Source organism: Podarcis muralis, chromosome 7 (genome assembly GCF_964188315.1).
Source record: "Podarcis muralis chromosome 7, rPodMur119.hap1.1, whole genome shotgun sequence".
NCBI lineage: Eukaryota > Metazoa > Chordata > Lepidosauria > Squamata > Lacertidae > Podarcis > Podarcis muralis.
Window position 1 is genome coordinate 73,783,874 of NC_135661.1, and position 13,359 is coordinate 73,797,232.

The window sequence follows — 13,359 nt, forward strand, 5'->3', positions numbered from 1 at the left end:
AGCTGAGTGTTTCCTCTGATGAAAACTCTGGAGAAAATGGGATCCCCTTGTATTTGAAATAAGCCATTGATGATACTGAAAAACTGAAGATATGAGAGAGAGAGAGAGAGAGAGAGAGAGAGAGAGAGAGAGAGAGAGAGAGATATTATGCCACATCCTTAGGGACATTCAGGTAGCTACTGTTCTAGAAACAAACTCTGGGAATAGCTGGGGAGCAGGAGGATGGGGAGAGTTCGGGAGGTGGTGATGGGCCATCAGTAGATGCTCAAGTGGTGCCACCAGGTATGGTTGGAAAAACCCCCAAGAAACTCACTTCTGAGTAGATGTCATTTCTATTAAGGCTGAGTCAGATACTGTTCAGCACGAAGTGCCAGAGTCGGTTGTCAGTGAAATTAATGCTTTATTCAAGGAAACATTAAAGAACTCAGCAATACTTCCTGGTAAGTCTTTCCCCTATACAGTGGTACCTCGGGTTACATACGCTTCAGGTTACAGACTCCACTAAACCAGAAATAGTACCTTCGGTTAAGAACTTTGCTTCAGGATGAGAACAGATATCCTGCTCCTGCAGCCCAGCAGCAGCAAGCAGCCCCATTAGGTAAAGTGGTGCTTCAGGTTAAGAACAGTTTCAGATTAAGAACGGACCTCCGGAACGAATTAAGTACTTAACCCGAGGTACCACTGTAGAGCTGTTGTCGGGACAGAATCTCCCTTTCTTCCACATTTTCTAGGGCTCCTCCTCTCCCGGATGTTGCCCAAGCAGTCTCCAACTGTCTCTGCGTATCTCTGGTCTCTTCTCTGCCCTCCTCATGATCTTGCGTGTTCTTTGAGACCAGGATACGGGAGGAACTTCTTGCAGCTGGAGAGGACCATTCCCGTGATTCCTCAGCAGCTTCTTGACCCCCCCCCCTCTCTGCTCCAGCAGAGAATAGGGAGAGTTCAGGAGGAATTGCTGGGCCATTAATAGGTGTCTGGGTGGTGCCACCAGTTGGTGATGGGAAAATCCAATGAACTCGGTTTTGAGTGCACATCATATAAGACTTCCAAATCTCAGTAAGATCTTGGAAACAAAATAGTCACAAAATAAACTCCAATCACCTTCACTTCCATGAGGAAATAGGCCCCATTCACCTCCTCTGGATCACTGCCACTATACATCAACTGGAGGAAAATCAGTGTACGCAAGAAGGGAGTGCTACATCACAGCCCCACCTGCCTAAAAAAAGACACACACCCCTCCGTACACAAACATGCACAGCTGCTTGTATTAAATCATGTATTGATTTACAGCATTCCACTTGTTCAGTAGCTGAAAAGATTTCCAGAACAGCTTTACGTAACAGCTGTAAACCAAGAGCAGAGCAAAGTGTCCCCACTCACAGCCTTAAAATCTCAAAAGACAATCCAAAGGGGAAGGGGGAAGAAAACCCATATGTAAAGCTTCAAAGATCTGAAACTGATTACCAAAATTGTATGGAATTACCGTACTTTTCGCTCTATAAGACGCACCAGACCACAAGACGCACTGTGCTGGTTCGGGGGGGGGGTTATCGTGCGGCGTGGTCCGTGTCCGGTCCAAGGCTGAAGCGGGGTCCAAGGCAGGGAGTCAGGCGTGGTCAGGAACTCTGGCAGAAAGCAGACAGGGTGCTGGCAGGAACAGGTAAACCAACAATGTTGCTCCCGGAACCTGGGACTGGGCAGGCTGGCCTTTATCTCCTCTGAGGCATTTCCTCTGAGGTGGCCCCGGTCCACAAGTGACTCGTCTAATTATCGTGACCCAAATAATTATTGCCCAGTCAGTCTGACATCAATACCAGGGAAGATTCTGGAGCAGATCATTAAGCAAACAGTCTGTGAGCACCTAGAAAGGAATGCTGTGATCACCAATAGTCAGCATGGATTTCTGAAAAATAAGTCATGTCAGACTAACCTGATCTCGCCTGGTAGATGAAGGGAACACAGTGGATGTAGCCTACCTTGATTTCAGCAAGGCATTCGACAAGGTACCCTATGATATTCTTGTAAAGAAGCTGGTAAAATGCGGTCTTGACTATGCTACCACTCAGTGGATTTGTAACTGGCTGACTGACCGAACCCAAAGGGTGCTCATCAATGGTTCCTCTTCATCCTGGAGAAGAGTGACTAGTGGGGTGCCACAGGGTTCTGTCTTGGGCCCGGTCTTATTCAACATCTTTATCAACAACTTGGATGATGGACTCAAGGGCATCCTGATCAAATTTGCAGATGACACCAAACTGGGAGGGGTGGCTAACACCCCAGAGGACAGGATCACACTTCAAAACGACCTTGACAGATTAGAGAACTGGGCCAAAACAAACAAGATGAACTTTAACAGGGAGAAATGTAAAGTATTGCACTTGGACAAAAAAAATGAGAGGCACAAATACAAGATGGGTGACACCTGGCTTGAGAGCAGTACATGTGAAAAGGATCTAGGAGTCTTGGCTGACCACAAACTTGACATGAGCCAACAGTGTGACGCGGCAGCTAAAAAAGCCAATGCAATTCTGGGCTGCATCAATAGGAGTATAGCATCTAGATCAAGGGAAGTAATAGTGCCACTGTATTCTGCTCTGGTCAGACCTCACCTGGAGTACTGTGTCCAGTTCTGGGCACCACAGTTCAAGAAGGACACTGACAAACTGGAACGTGTCCAGAGGAGGGCAACCAAAATGGTCAAAGGTCTGGAAACGATGCCTTATGAGGAACGGCTAAGGGAGCTGGGCATGTTTAGCCTGGAGAAGAGGAGGTTAAGGGGTGATATGATAGCCATGTTCAAATATATAAAAGGATGTCATATAGAGGAGGGAGAAAGGTTGTTTTCTGCTGCTCCAGAGAAGCGGACACGGAGCAATGGATCCAAACTACAAGAAAGAAGATTCCACCTAAACATTAGGAAGAACTTCCTGACAGTAAGAGCTGTTCAACAGTAGAATTTGCTGCCAAGGAGTGTGGTGGAGTCTCCTTCTTTGGAGGTCTTTAAGCAGAGGCTTGACAACCATATGTCAGGAGTGCTCTGATGGTGTTTCCTGCTTGGCAGGGGGTTGGACTCGATGGCCCTTGTGGTCTATTCCAACTCTATGATTCTATGACTCTATGATTCTATTCCAGACTAGGCTTGCTTCTGAAAGACACAGGCCATGCTCACTTCCGTTTGAATCTGGAACTTCCTTCTTTTCCTGGCTCACAGAGCAAGACTTAAACATTTAGTCAAGGGGGAAGGTGTGTTCTCTCCCCCCACACACACACACCTCCCACATTCATAGATGGGGAGGGGGTTCAATCCTGCTGGGAGAGGCACTTGCGAAGGAGCATTTTCCAGCCCTCCAGACCAAATCTGCTGCTCACCAGCTATTATGCAAAGATTCAACTCTGCTCAGACCTGCTTCCCCAGCGCTTTCACTGAAGAAACTAGGGGTTAAGGAAACGGGTCCCTGCCAGTGGTGCAAAAATCATGTACCAGACTATGGAGTGGATAACATATATGTGTCTGGTGACATGAAGCTGCTGTTTCTGTCAGTTCATACGTAAAAGAAGCTTACCATCCTTCTCACACCGCATGATAAAGGCAATTTGAGGAAGAGTGCACAATTAAGCTCCTTGCCAAGGGTACAAGGGACCCTAGTTACGCCACTGATTCCCTGCGTGGAACATCCTAGCAAAGCTAGGCTGCCTCAACCTGACTCAGCCTAAGCACAGATCCCTGCCCCCCGCCCCCCCGGTCACTGGAATAGGCCTGAATCAGCCTGCAATTCAACTTGTGAAGAACTTTCCACCACGGGCTGCCTCTTCTCTTGCTTTTCTTCTGGCCTTTGCTCTTCCCAGTTTTCTTCAAGCAGCATGCCAGCTGAGAATAGCTTTTGCCCCAGTCTATAGCATGTCCACTGTAGTTCATGCATTGGTACCCTTGAGGGTAGATTACTGTAATGTGCTCCTTGTGGGGCTGCCTGTGGGGCTGGTTCGGAAACTCCAGCTGCTGCAGAATGCTGCAGCCATATTGCTAACGGGAGCTTCTGGTTGAGAACAAGTGACAGCACTGTTAAAACAGCTGCACTGGCTGCTCATCTGCTACTGAGCCAGGGTCAAGGTTCTTGCATTGATTTACAAAGCCCTGAACAACCTGGTCCAGGATAAGTCAGGGATCACCTGAACCCTTATAGTCCAGCCCAATCACTGAGATAATCTGCAGGGGCATCTTCAGTTGTCCCCCAAGTTTGTGTGTCTCATTTGTCAAGAAGCCAAGCTTTCAGTGTCATAGGCCTTGCCCTGTGGAACCCCTTACCAGCAGAGATTAAGCAGGAGCCTTCTGTACCACCTTTTAAACACCTGCTTGAATATTCTCTGTTGCGCCAGGCCAGTGCAGGCCATTAAGAGTACATCTCCCACTATGGTCTGTTGCTGTTTGTTTTTAATTTATTTTTGTTTGTTTTTTATCTTTTTCTTAGCTTTTTGTGATTTTACTGTTTGGTTTTATGATACAGTGGGATATAAATCTTTTTATGAATGAACAGATAAATATTCACTTACCCAGTCTCTATCCCATTATATAAATTTATTCAGTTTACCCTGCTCTTTAGCATTCAAAGAGGAAGTTTTCTAAGAGCAGTACATGTATTTTAAAAAAGAACACGAACAGGGAAGGCATCTGAGGGTGAGCCGTCATATTGGATGGACCTGGGCATGTTTTCATGGAAGTAGAAAATCATCTTGGGAAGCTTAGGTGGACATCCTATCTTGAGTAGTGTGAAGAGTTTGAAGGCCTTTGTCCGGTCTATGAAGGCAATGTACAAGGGGTGTCTCAGTCTCAGCTGACGCAGTGAGAACCCCAAGCTCTAAAGTCACATTGTGATTTAGTTTTTAAAAAAAACACAGCAACTGTACCATTCCTGATCAGGTATCTGTTTATTCAGCAGAAAATACCCAATCCATCTGATACATAAGAATGTGGAAAACAGCAGGAGCAACAATCTGGCATTCTTCAGTCCCATGGGAAGGTCATATTCACACCACGCATGTTCTCCCGATAAGCATGGTCAAAGCGTTCACTCTGCGCCACTGTCAGGTGGTTCTTCCAGTCTCCAGAGATCCCTGGAACAACACAAGAGCAAATGCCAACCACAAACAAGTTCACCTGAAATTACTTCAGCTCAAATTAGAGCTTTTCTTCCTCATGCTCAGGCTTTAGTAAGCAGTGCTGAGCTGCAGAGCTACAATGTCTGTCCCTTCAAAGCCTATTGCCCTCAGGTAAAATGGAGGACACTGTTCTTTCACTGTTTAGATGCAGCAGCAAATCCCATCAGCATCTGTATGTGGAATGAAGAACTGTAGCCTTCTCCAGCACATCTGGCAGGAAAATGCAATGGGTCCTGCTTGCTCTCTACCCATTTACCACTTCTGATGATGAGGCAAACATGCCGTCTTGTAGCACCCTGCTTGTGGTTAACGCTTAGCTGGAATGAAATATTCAACGCAGCAATAGAGAAATTAAAATAATTATTTATTTGTCAGACAAATAAATGAGAGGCACAGTGGTATATGGTTACCAAGCTCTGGCCTGGCCTCCTGCCATTATGGCCAGCACTTATATTCCCTTAATCCAGCCCCCTTTGCTCCTCCTTGGCTGCATCTGTCCAATCAGCCTGGTTGGATTTCCTATTGGCTGCCTGCTATATCCAATCACAAAAGATACACCCACATCCTCCTGTCCTTATATGGAGCACAAAGAGCTATATATTGTTACATCTATAAATGACAAATAAGTAGTAATATATCTTACATGTGTCTCAACAAGGAATATTAATTACCAGCTCACCTCTTGCCCTCTTCGCCCTATTGCCTTCTAAAACAAATGGTTAATCTTAAATTTTTATCTTAAACATATGTCAAGGATCTTGAGTTTCACATCAACATTGAAAGATCTCCTTCATTTGAGAGTTTCTAAACAAATGTCTGACAGCCATATATCAGGACTGCTTGGATGGCTGCTTGGATGGCGTCTTCTTGTCTGACAGGGGGCTGGGCTCAATGGCCCCTGTGGTCTATTCCAACTCTAGGACTCTATGAAATAAGAATCTAACATCTAAATTTGTTACTTTCTAAATCCTTTGCATAGTTACATTTAAGCCAATATATTTAAGCTAATATATTTCATACATTATCATAGGTAACCTTTTAAAAGAATAAAGCTTCTCAAAGTAGAAGTAGAAAAGGGAACTCAGTAAAAAAACAGCTTTTAAAAGGAACCCCTTCAGTTTACCCCCCCCCTTCAGCCATCTGCTCTCCTCTTTAGCTGTTCCCAATATTTATTGCTCTTTTAACTCTCTCAGTTTAAGAAAGAAACAGTTTTAAAAGACTTCCCAAAATTGCTTTAAGAAGACTTCCCAAAAAGCCTCTCTTTCTGCCAGCTAGATGCTTCTCCATTTGGTCTTGGCCTTTTAACCTTAGAAAGAAGATCTGGCTCATTTTACTGGGAGGCACATTGGCATTATTTTACTATTTACCAACTATTAATTATGTTTATCTCTGCCTTTTTTATCTTTTATAACATGTAGGGTCAGTGTCCTTACTCAGTCTGTAATTTCAGCTTTTACGACTTTGAGAATTGTTTTCTGCTATCAATCAAGGGGCCCCTTGTCTAGGAAGAAAACACTGTCAGTGTTTTCTTAAGCAGCTAGCCTTCTTGCCTGGCGTGAAACTTTTAAAAATCTAAGCCCTCTTTAATATACAAGCCTTGATCAAACATTAATAAAATGCAGGCTTATGCCTGATGCCTCAGTCTCTGGCATGGTCCATTCTTGTTAGAGGACGGTACCACCTCAGACTGCACATGATATAAAAGCTTGCCTCAAGGACCTCCATAGCAAGCTTTCTCTCATGAACAGCCCCCAGTCAATGGGGGCACAGTGGGGCAATTGTTCTCACATCCATTTTAACCACTTTGAGCTGCGAAACCATTCAGTTAGGTTTCCTTTGCAGCTTTAGAGATGGAGAACTCAGACTCTGTGGCCCTACAGTGTCGGACTTAGGGAAGTATACGTGCAGAGATTTGGAATGGTTTAACTGCTGAATTTCTGCTTGCTTTCCAAAGAGATGTGAAGGGCACAGAATATGCTGACATTAGGGGGGGGAGAACATGCCCCCTGACTGTTTGCCCTGAGCCCCCGGCCCCAACCATTACCACCCTCCTGATTTGGCTTTCCAGCAGCACTAATGCATGCCTGTTGGGTACCTGGACCAGCTGGGTCCAGCCATGTTTTCTTATGGCACCTCAGAGATCTCCATGAACCATGTGTCTGTTGCTCTGCCTGCTGAATTTCTGCTTGCTTTCCAAATTGATGTGAAAGACACAGAACCTGCCAAATCTAGCATAAACAACTCTGAGGCAACTACTGTGTCGTGATGGCCTGGATAATCTGCAACCTGTTTTCAGGGAGTCCCCAGCATTATCCAGGTCTCAAAATAGTGCAGACACACCCTTGTTCTCTAGACCAGTGTTTCCCAACCTTGGGCCTCCAGCTGTTTTTGAACTACAATTCCCATCATCCCTGACCACTGGTCTTGCTAGCTAGGGATGATGGGAGTTGTAGTCCAAAAACAGCTGGAGGCACAAGGTTGGGAAACACTGCTCTAGACTGCCTCTTTCAGAATAATTTCTTATTTAGATCTGGACACCCATGAAATAGATAGACGTAGATGGGATGTTGCACAGAGAGGAAGGTATACAATCCTGCAAACTGTACCCCTTTCTGACTCTACAATCTATTGACTGGTTACTGATAGACTTTTTCTGTGAGACATTCAAACATACACAGAAAAAGAAGAGGTTCTTCACCTCTGGCATGCAGCATTGTGGCCTTATTCCTTGGCACTCCAATGTTATTACCTTTCCTCAAGAGTTTTGCTTTTGTGTGGTCAAAAAGGTTCTCTGGTGTTGTGGAAAAGTTGGACATCTTGTTGTCCTTCATCTTGTGGAAGGAGGCGTTTTCCACCACAGACTCAATTTGTTGGCTGTTCAGCTCCTTGCCAAGAAAATGACAGATCTTCTGCACGCTGCCTCGAAGGTCCTGCAGAAAGCAAAAGGAAATGGCTGTGAATCCTCATGTGATGTAGAGAGCTTGCCCTTCATCAGGTGGCACACAGAGAGCATGAGGACCAGTATGCAATGTGCATTGCGTGGCAATTCCCGCCTCCCACCAGTTGGAATAAATGAAGACACAGGACACCATTAGTTTAGGTTAATGGGCAAAAAATGGCCACAACTTTATTGGTTACAGGTAAGAGCGGTATTGGCTTTAGACATTGGTCCTATCAGACTATCCTGCTTCAGCCTGTTAGCATGAAAACTGGAAAGGGTTAACACCAGCAGGGGGAGCCCTGAGATGTACATCACTAGGAACTCCCCGAGGGGTCACCGCTCGGGGGCGTGCTTTAGGCCCTGGCCTCCATAGGTTTCGGATGAGGCAACACCCCCCAGAAATCTTTACCGGACTGCGAGGACGAAAAGAGGAGATCCCGGGGCCGCACCGGCATTAAATGACCCAGGCCATGCCCCCGGGGCCAGCCGATTCGCTGGCCCTGGGGCTGATGCGGCCCAAGGATTCCCCAGGTCATGCAGGGCTAAAGCCAGCTGTGCGCAGTTGTTGGGGGCGTGAGCCTGCAACTCCACCTCCTCCTTATGTCAGAATTGGCTTTGGGCAAAATGAATGTCCTGAGGATGTGGAATTTGCTGTTATCACCTTGCAGAAGCCACTCTGTCTCCACCTCCCCTCAGCCAGCACCGAACACAGGGGGCACCTGAGTTAGCAAGAGACATTACCTTTAAGGCAGAAAAGCAGGTTATTGGCACATCTGCTCTCATGTAGAAATAATGAAATGTACTCTGCACATGATATGCAGTGTATGTAGAGGTAGCACCGAATTTTGCACATGCTCAGAATCCCTTTCTGGCCAATATTACTAGAATATTTCTAAAAAGAAGGCAACTTCATGTGTGAATAATATCAGAATTGGGGCTGCAGGTCAACACAGTTAAAATTGGACCTTTACCTGCCGTAGTTCTTCATAGGTGATGAAGAAGATGTTGGCTCTCTGCTTCATCTCCACCCAGCCTTTCACATGGTCAAACCAGGAACCATAACCTACTGGAAGAGCAAAGAGGAAGCAGGGATGAAATGTAAGGAGTTATGGGGGGGGGGAGTAGAGAATGCTATTGTAGATGTAGAGGAAACACCAGTCAGGAACTTGGAAAATAACTGCATTATCCCTTAAAAACAAAATCAGTAACAGGAGACTTCAACGCTACCCTGAGTCCAATGCCACCTGCTGACTGATCTATCTACTGACATTATCCACGTACAGGAGAAGTAAAGGTTTGAATGAGTCAACAATCTTACACTTTAATGGGCTTTCTCCTTTAAGGTTTCTTTTTCTTTCTGCCACCAGTGAGAATGTCTGCTATCATCGATTCTGATCTATTGTCTTGTTGGTGTTAATGACTTTCACCCTATTCTCATTTTAGTGCCTTTCTCGCCCATTTGAACGGACATTTATTGATTTTCTTATTTGAAAGCAAATAACAAATTTAGGAACACCCCCCCATTTCTCCCCTTCTCCATGTATCCAACTGGGAATTATAGTTCTCTGATAGGACTGTTGCGTTAGCTAAAAATATATACATTCTGATATTCCGTATCACTGGTGCTGGGTCACACAAAACAGGAGTGGCTGATTTGCCTCCTTCCATACTTTCCCCACTCAGGAATCTCTCCATGAACTCTTCCAAAGTCCCAGCATCCTTCCATTCTTTAAAGCCTTTGATGAAGTGGTAGCTTGAAACCATCACATCTCTAGGGTTACGCAGAGTATAGATGACCTGTAACAAAGGCAGGACCACATTTAGGGAGGGCCCAAGGCAGCCCAACGCTAACATTAGGCAGAGTGTGGGAGCAACTGAAGGAGTCAAAGGCAGTCTTGATGTGTCCATTGTTCCTCTCTTACCTTGGCCTTGGAGTGGAGGAAGGACTTGGGGAAAAGCTGGAATGGCAGGTGAGTAGCCAGGATCCTGGGGGAAGGATTTTTCAAGGCAATCTTCAAATGTTCATCCAACTCAATCCAGGGTGCCCTTTCCCACAGTGGTACATTCTGAACCCATGAAGGGTCCCCATGACTCTGGATTAAGCTCAAGATCTCTGACATCCAATGAGTACCTAGGAGGAAATCCACCAGTAAGTCACTGTGCGTTAATCTTTGTCCCTTGCAAAAGCAATTAGAGGAACATAAGAATTTGAATGGATCTTCATCATATGCTAGCTATCCAGCATCATATGGGGCAAGATCCCCAAAATTTTGGAACGGTTTACTGTGATGAAATTCACTATATTTTTCCGTTGAGTGTGGTACAAATGAGAACAGAAGAATAACCTTCTGGATGACGCCAATGACCCCTTGAGTCTGGCATCCTGTTTCTCCCAGAAGCCTATGGGAAAGTAGAGAGCAGTGTGCTGTTAGGGGTGCCTCAGGGTTCTGTCCTCTCCCCATGCTCTTCAACATCTATATGCAGCTGCTGGGAGAGATCATTAGGCGGTTTGGGCTGGGTGTCCATCAATATGCAGATGATACCCAGCTCTACCTCTCTTTTAAATCAGAACCAGTGAAGGCGGTGAAGGTCCTGTGTGAATGTCTGGAGGCGGTTAGAGGATGGATGGCGGCTAACAGATTGAGGTTGAATCCTTACAAGACAAAAGTACAGTTTTGGGGGGACAGGAGGTGGGTAGGTGTGGAGGACTCCCTGGTCCTGAATGGGGTAACTGTGCCCCTGAAGTACCAGGTGCACAGCCTGGGAGTCATTTTGGACTCACAGCTGTCCATGGAGGCACAGGTGAATTCTGTCTCCAGGGCAGCTGTTTACCAGCTCTATCTGGTACGGACTGCTTCGCCGGAGTAGTGAATGCTCTGGTTATCTCCCACTTGGACTACTGCAATGCGCTCTACGTGGGACTACCTTTGAAGACGACCCGGAAACTACAACTAATCCAGAATGTGGCAGCTAGGCTGGTGACTGGGAGCGGCCGCCAAGACCACATAATATCGGTCTTGAAAGACCTACATTGCTCCCAGTGCATTTCTGAGCACAATTCAAAGTGTTGGTGCTGACCTTTAAAGCCCTAAATGGCCTCGGTCCAGTATGTCTGAAGGAGTGTCTCCACCCCCATCGTTCTACCTGGACACTGAGGTCCAGCACCGAGGGCCTTCTGGCGGTTTCCTCACTGCGAAAGGCCAAGTTACAGGGAACCAGGCAGAGGGCCTTCTCAGTAGTGGTGCTTGCCCTGTGAAACGCCCTCCCACCAGACGTCAAAGAGAACAACAACTACCAAACTTTTACAAGACATCTGAAGGCAGCCCTGTTTAGGGAAGCTTTAAATGTTTGATGTATTTTAATATGTGGTTGGAAGCCGCCCAGTTGTTGTTGTTGTTGTTGTTGTTGTTGTTGTTGTTGTTGTTGTTGTTATTATTATTATTATTATTATTATTATTATTATTATTATGCAGCTACATGGTGGTTGTTCATGACTTATGTCAAAAACAAACATACCTGGCAGGCTTAGTGGATACTTTAAGTCTAAAGCAAAAGTCTACCTAATTGCACCACTGACCTGACTTGGGGTAAGTGACATTCACTATATCATCATCCAACAGTTGGAGTTCATTTTCCACGTAGCTGAGTGTTTCCACGGACATCAAAAGGTGAGCAAATTGGAACCCCTTGTATTTGAAATAAGCCATTGAAGACACTGAAAAACTGATGATGAGAGAGAGAGAGAGAGAGAGAGAGAGAGAGAGAGAGAGATTATGTCACATCCAATGAACTCGGTTTTGAGTGCACATCATATCAGACTTCCAAATCCTCTAGATCACTGCCAATATGCAGCAACTGGAGGAAAATCAGTTTACGCAAGAAGGGAGTGCTACATCACAGCCACACCTGCCTAAAAAAGGACACACACTCCTCGGTACACAAACATGCAAAACTGCTTCTGGTGCTACTCCCACACTGTTTACCTGAAGTGCAAAATAGTCTTTCCTCTTCCCTGCTTCTGCCAATAGGAGGCCAGGTGAGGCGAACTTTTGTCCGTTTACGGAACCCTTGATACTCGTTTATTTATTTATTTACAGCATTCCACTTGTTCAGTAGCTGCAAACATGTCCAGAACAGCTTTACGCAACAGCTGTAAACCAAGAGCAGAGCAAACACTCCTCACTCAGAGCCTTAAAATCTCAAAATACAAAGGCAAAGGGGGAAGAAAACCTTCAAAGTAAAGTAAAGCTTCAAAGATCTGAAACTGATTACCAAATTGCATGGAATCTGTTTGGGAAGAAGAGAAGTGAAATGAAGAGGGTCTCTCAGCAGAGGCATTGCTCTCCCTTCTCTCACACAGCTGCCGACAGGTGGAGGACTGCCAATAGCAGACAGTTCAGGGAGGAGAGGAGCAGGTCTCTCAGAAGAGCCAGTGGGTGGACCTGTTCTCCTGTCTTTCGTCCACTGCTATATTTATAGAATAAGGCAGTTAATTTAAAACCAGGCATGTTCCAATTTGGAAAAGGAAAGAGGGAATCTGGAAAAGGGAGAAGGCAACTGGGGAAGAATTCATCAAGGGGAGAAGAAGGAGGTTGAGATGATCTGAAGGAACGTAAGCAAACCTTGAATACAGGAAGATACTTACTGTGTGAGGAAACCTTGCAAAGAGTCTGCAGTAATATCAGGAAGCAGAAGGAATGAGGGAAACTTCAGCAGGTATATTTTTCTGTCAGCAGAAGATCAACAACTCAGCATAGCAGGCACTTCCTACATAGATAGGATGAAAGTGCCAATGAACTTTGGATGAAACCACTGCCAACCAGAGAGGGGAGTTTGTATTCCAGGCATGCCTCTGAAAGACACAGGCCATACTCACTTCCATTCGAATCTGGAGCTTCCTTCTTTTCCTGGCTCACAGAGCAAGACTTAAACATTCAGTCAAGGGGGAAGGCGTGTTCTCCCCCCCCCCCACACACACACACACACCTCCCACATTCATAGATGGGGAGGGGGTTCGATCATGCTAGGAGAGTCACTTGCAAAGGAGCATTTTGCTGCCCTCCAGACCAAATCTGCTGCTCACCAGCTATTATGCAAAGATTCAACTCTGCTCAGATCTGCTTCCCCAGCACTTTCACTGAAGAAACTTAGAGGTTCAGGAAATGGGTACCAGACTATGGAGTGGATAACATATATGTGTCTAGTGACATGTAGCCATTGTTTCTGTCAGTTCATACGTGAAGGAAGCTTACCATCCTTCTCAC

At 45.7% G+C, this 13,359-nt stretch overlaps 2 protein-coding genes across 4 annotated transcripts in view; both read right to left on the reverse strand.

Annotated features, from left to right (window-relative positions):
* LOC114603547 (sulfotransferase 2B1-like) overlaps positions 1 to 12,787 on the reverse strand; it is a 32,649-nt gene extending 19,862 nt beyond the window's left edge. The window contains exon 1 of the mRNA XM_077932110.1: positions 12,741 to 12,787. The gene's annotated coding sequence lies outside the window, so the exon portion shown is untranslated. The remainder of the gene's footprint in view (positions 1 to 12,740) is intronic.
* Positions 4,905 to 12,877, reverse strand: LOC144328470 (sulfotransferase 2B1-like). Of its 3 annotated transcripts, none has more exons than XM_077932106.1 (7): positions 12,741 to 12,877; positions 11,673 to 11,818; positions 10,018 to 10,226; positions 9,766 to 9,892; positions 9,067 to 9,161; positions 7,904 to 8,084; positions 4,905 to 5,109 (listed from the first exon to the last, which is right to left on the reverse strand). In XM_077932106.1, exons 2-7 carry the CDS (start codon positions 11,800 to 11,802, stop codon positions 5,000 to 5,002), a joined length of 852 nt encoding a protein of 283 aa, XP_077788232.1. In that variant the 5' UTR covers positions 11,803 to 11,818; positions 12,741 to 12,877; the 3' UTR covers positions 4,905 to 4,999. The 3 variants fall into 3 exon arrangements, with proteins under 3 accessions (XP_077788232.1, XP_077788231.1, XP_077788230.1); XM_077932105.1 differs by lacking the exon at positions 12,741 to 12,877 and adding an exon at positions 12,368 to 12,505 and having other exon boundaries at positions 9,754 to 9,892; XM_077932104.1 differs by lacking the exon at positions 12,741 to 12,877 and adding an exon at positions 12,079 to 12,245 and having other exon boundaries at positions 9,754 to 9,892.
* Positions 12,878 to 13,359: the final 482 nt, after the last annotated feature.

Coding starts and splice junctions, on each gene's coding strand:
- LOC144328470 (XM_077932105.1), bottom strand. CDS start 11,802: ATGGCTTATTTCAAATACAAGGGGTTCCAATTTGCTCACCTTTTGATG. Junction 9,893..10,017: donor TCCTCCACTCCAAGGCCAAG/GTAAGAGAGGAA, acceptor CCTTTGTTACAG/GTCATCTATACTCTGCGTAA. Junction 9,162..9,753: donor TGGGGAAAGTATGGAAGGAG/GCAAATCAGCCA, acceptor TTGCTCTTCCAG/TAGGTTATGGTTCCTGGTTT.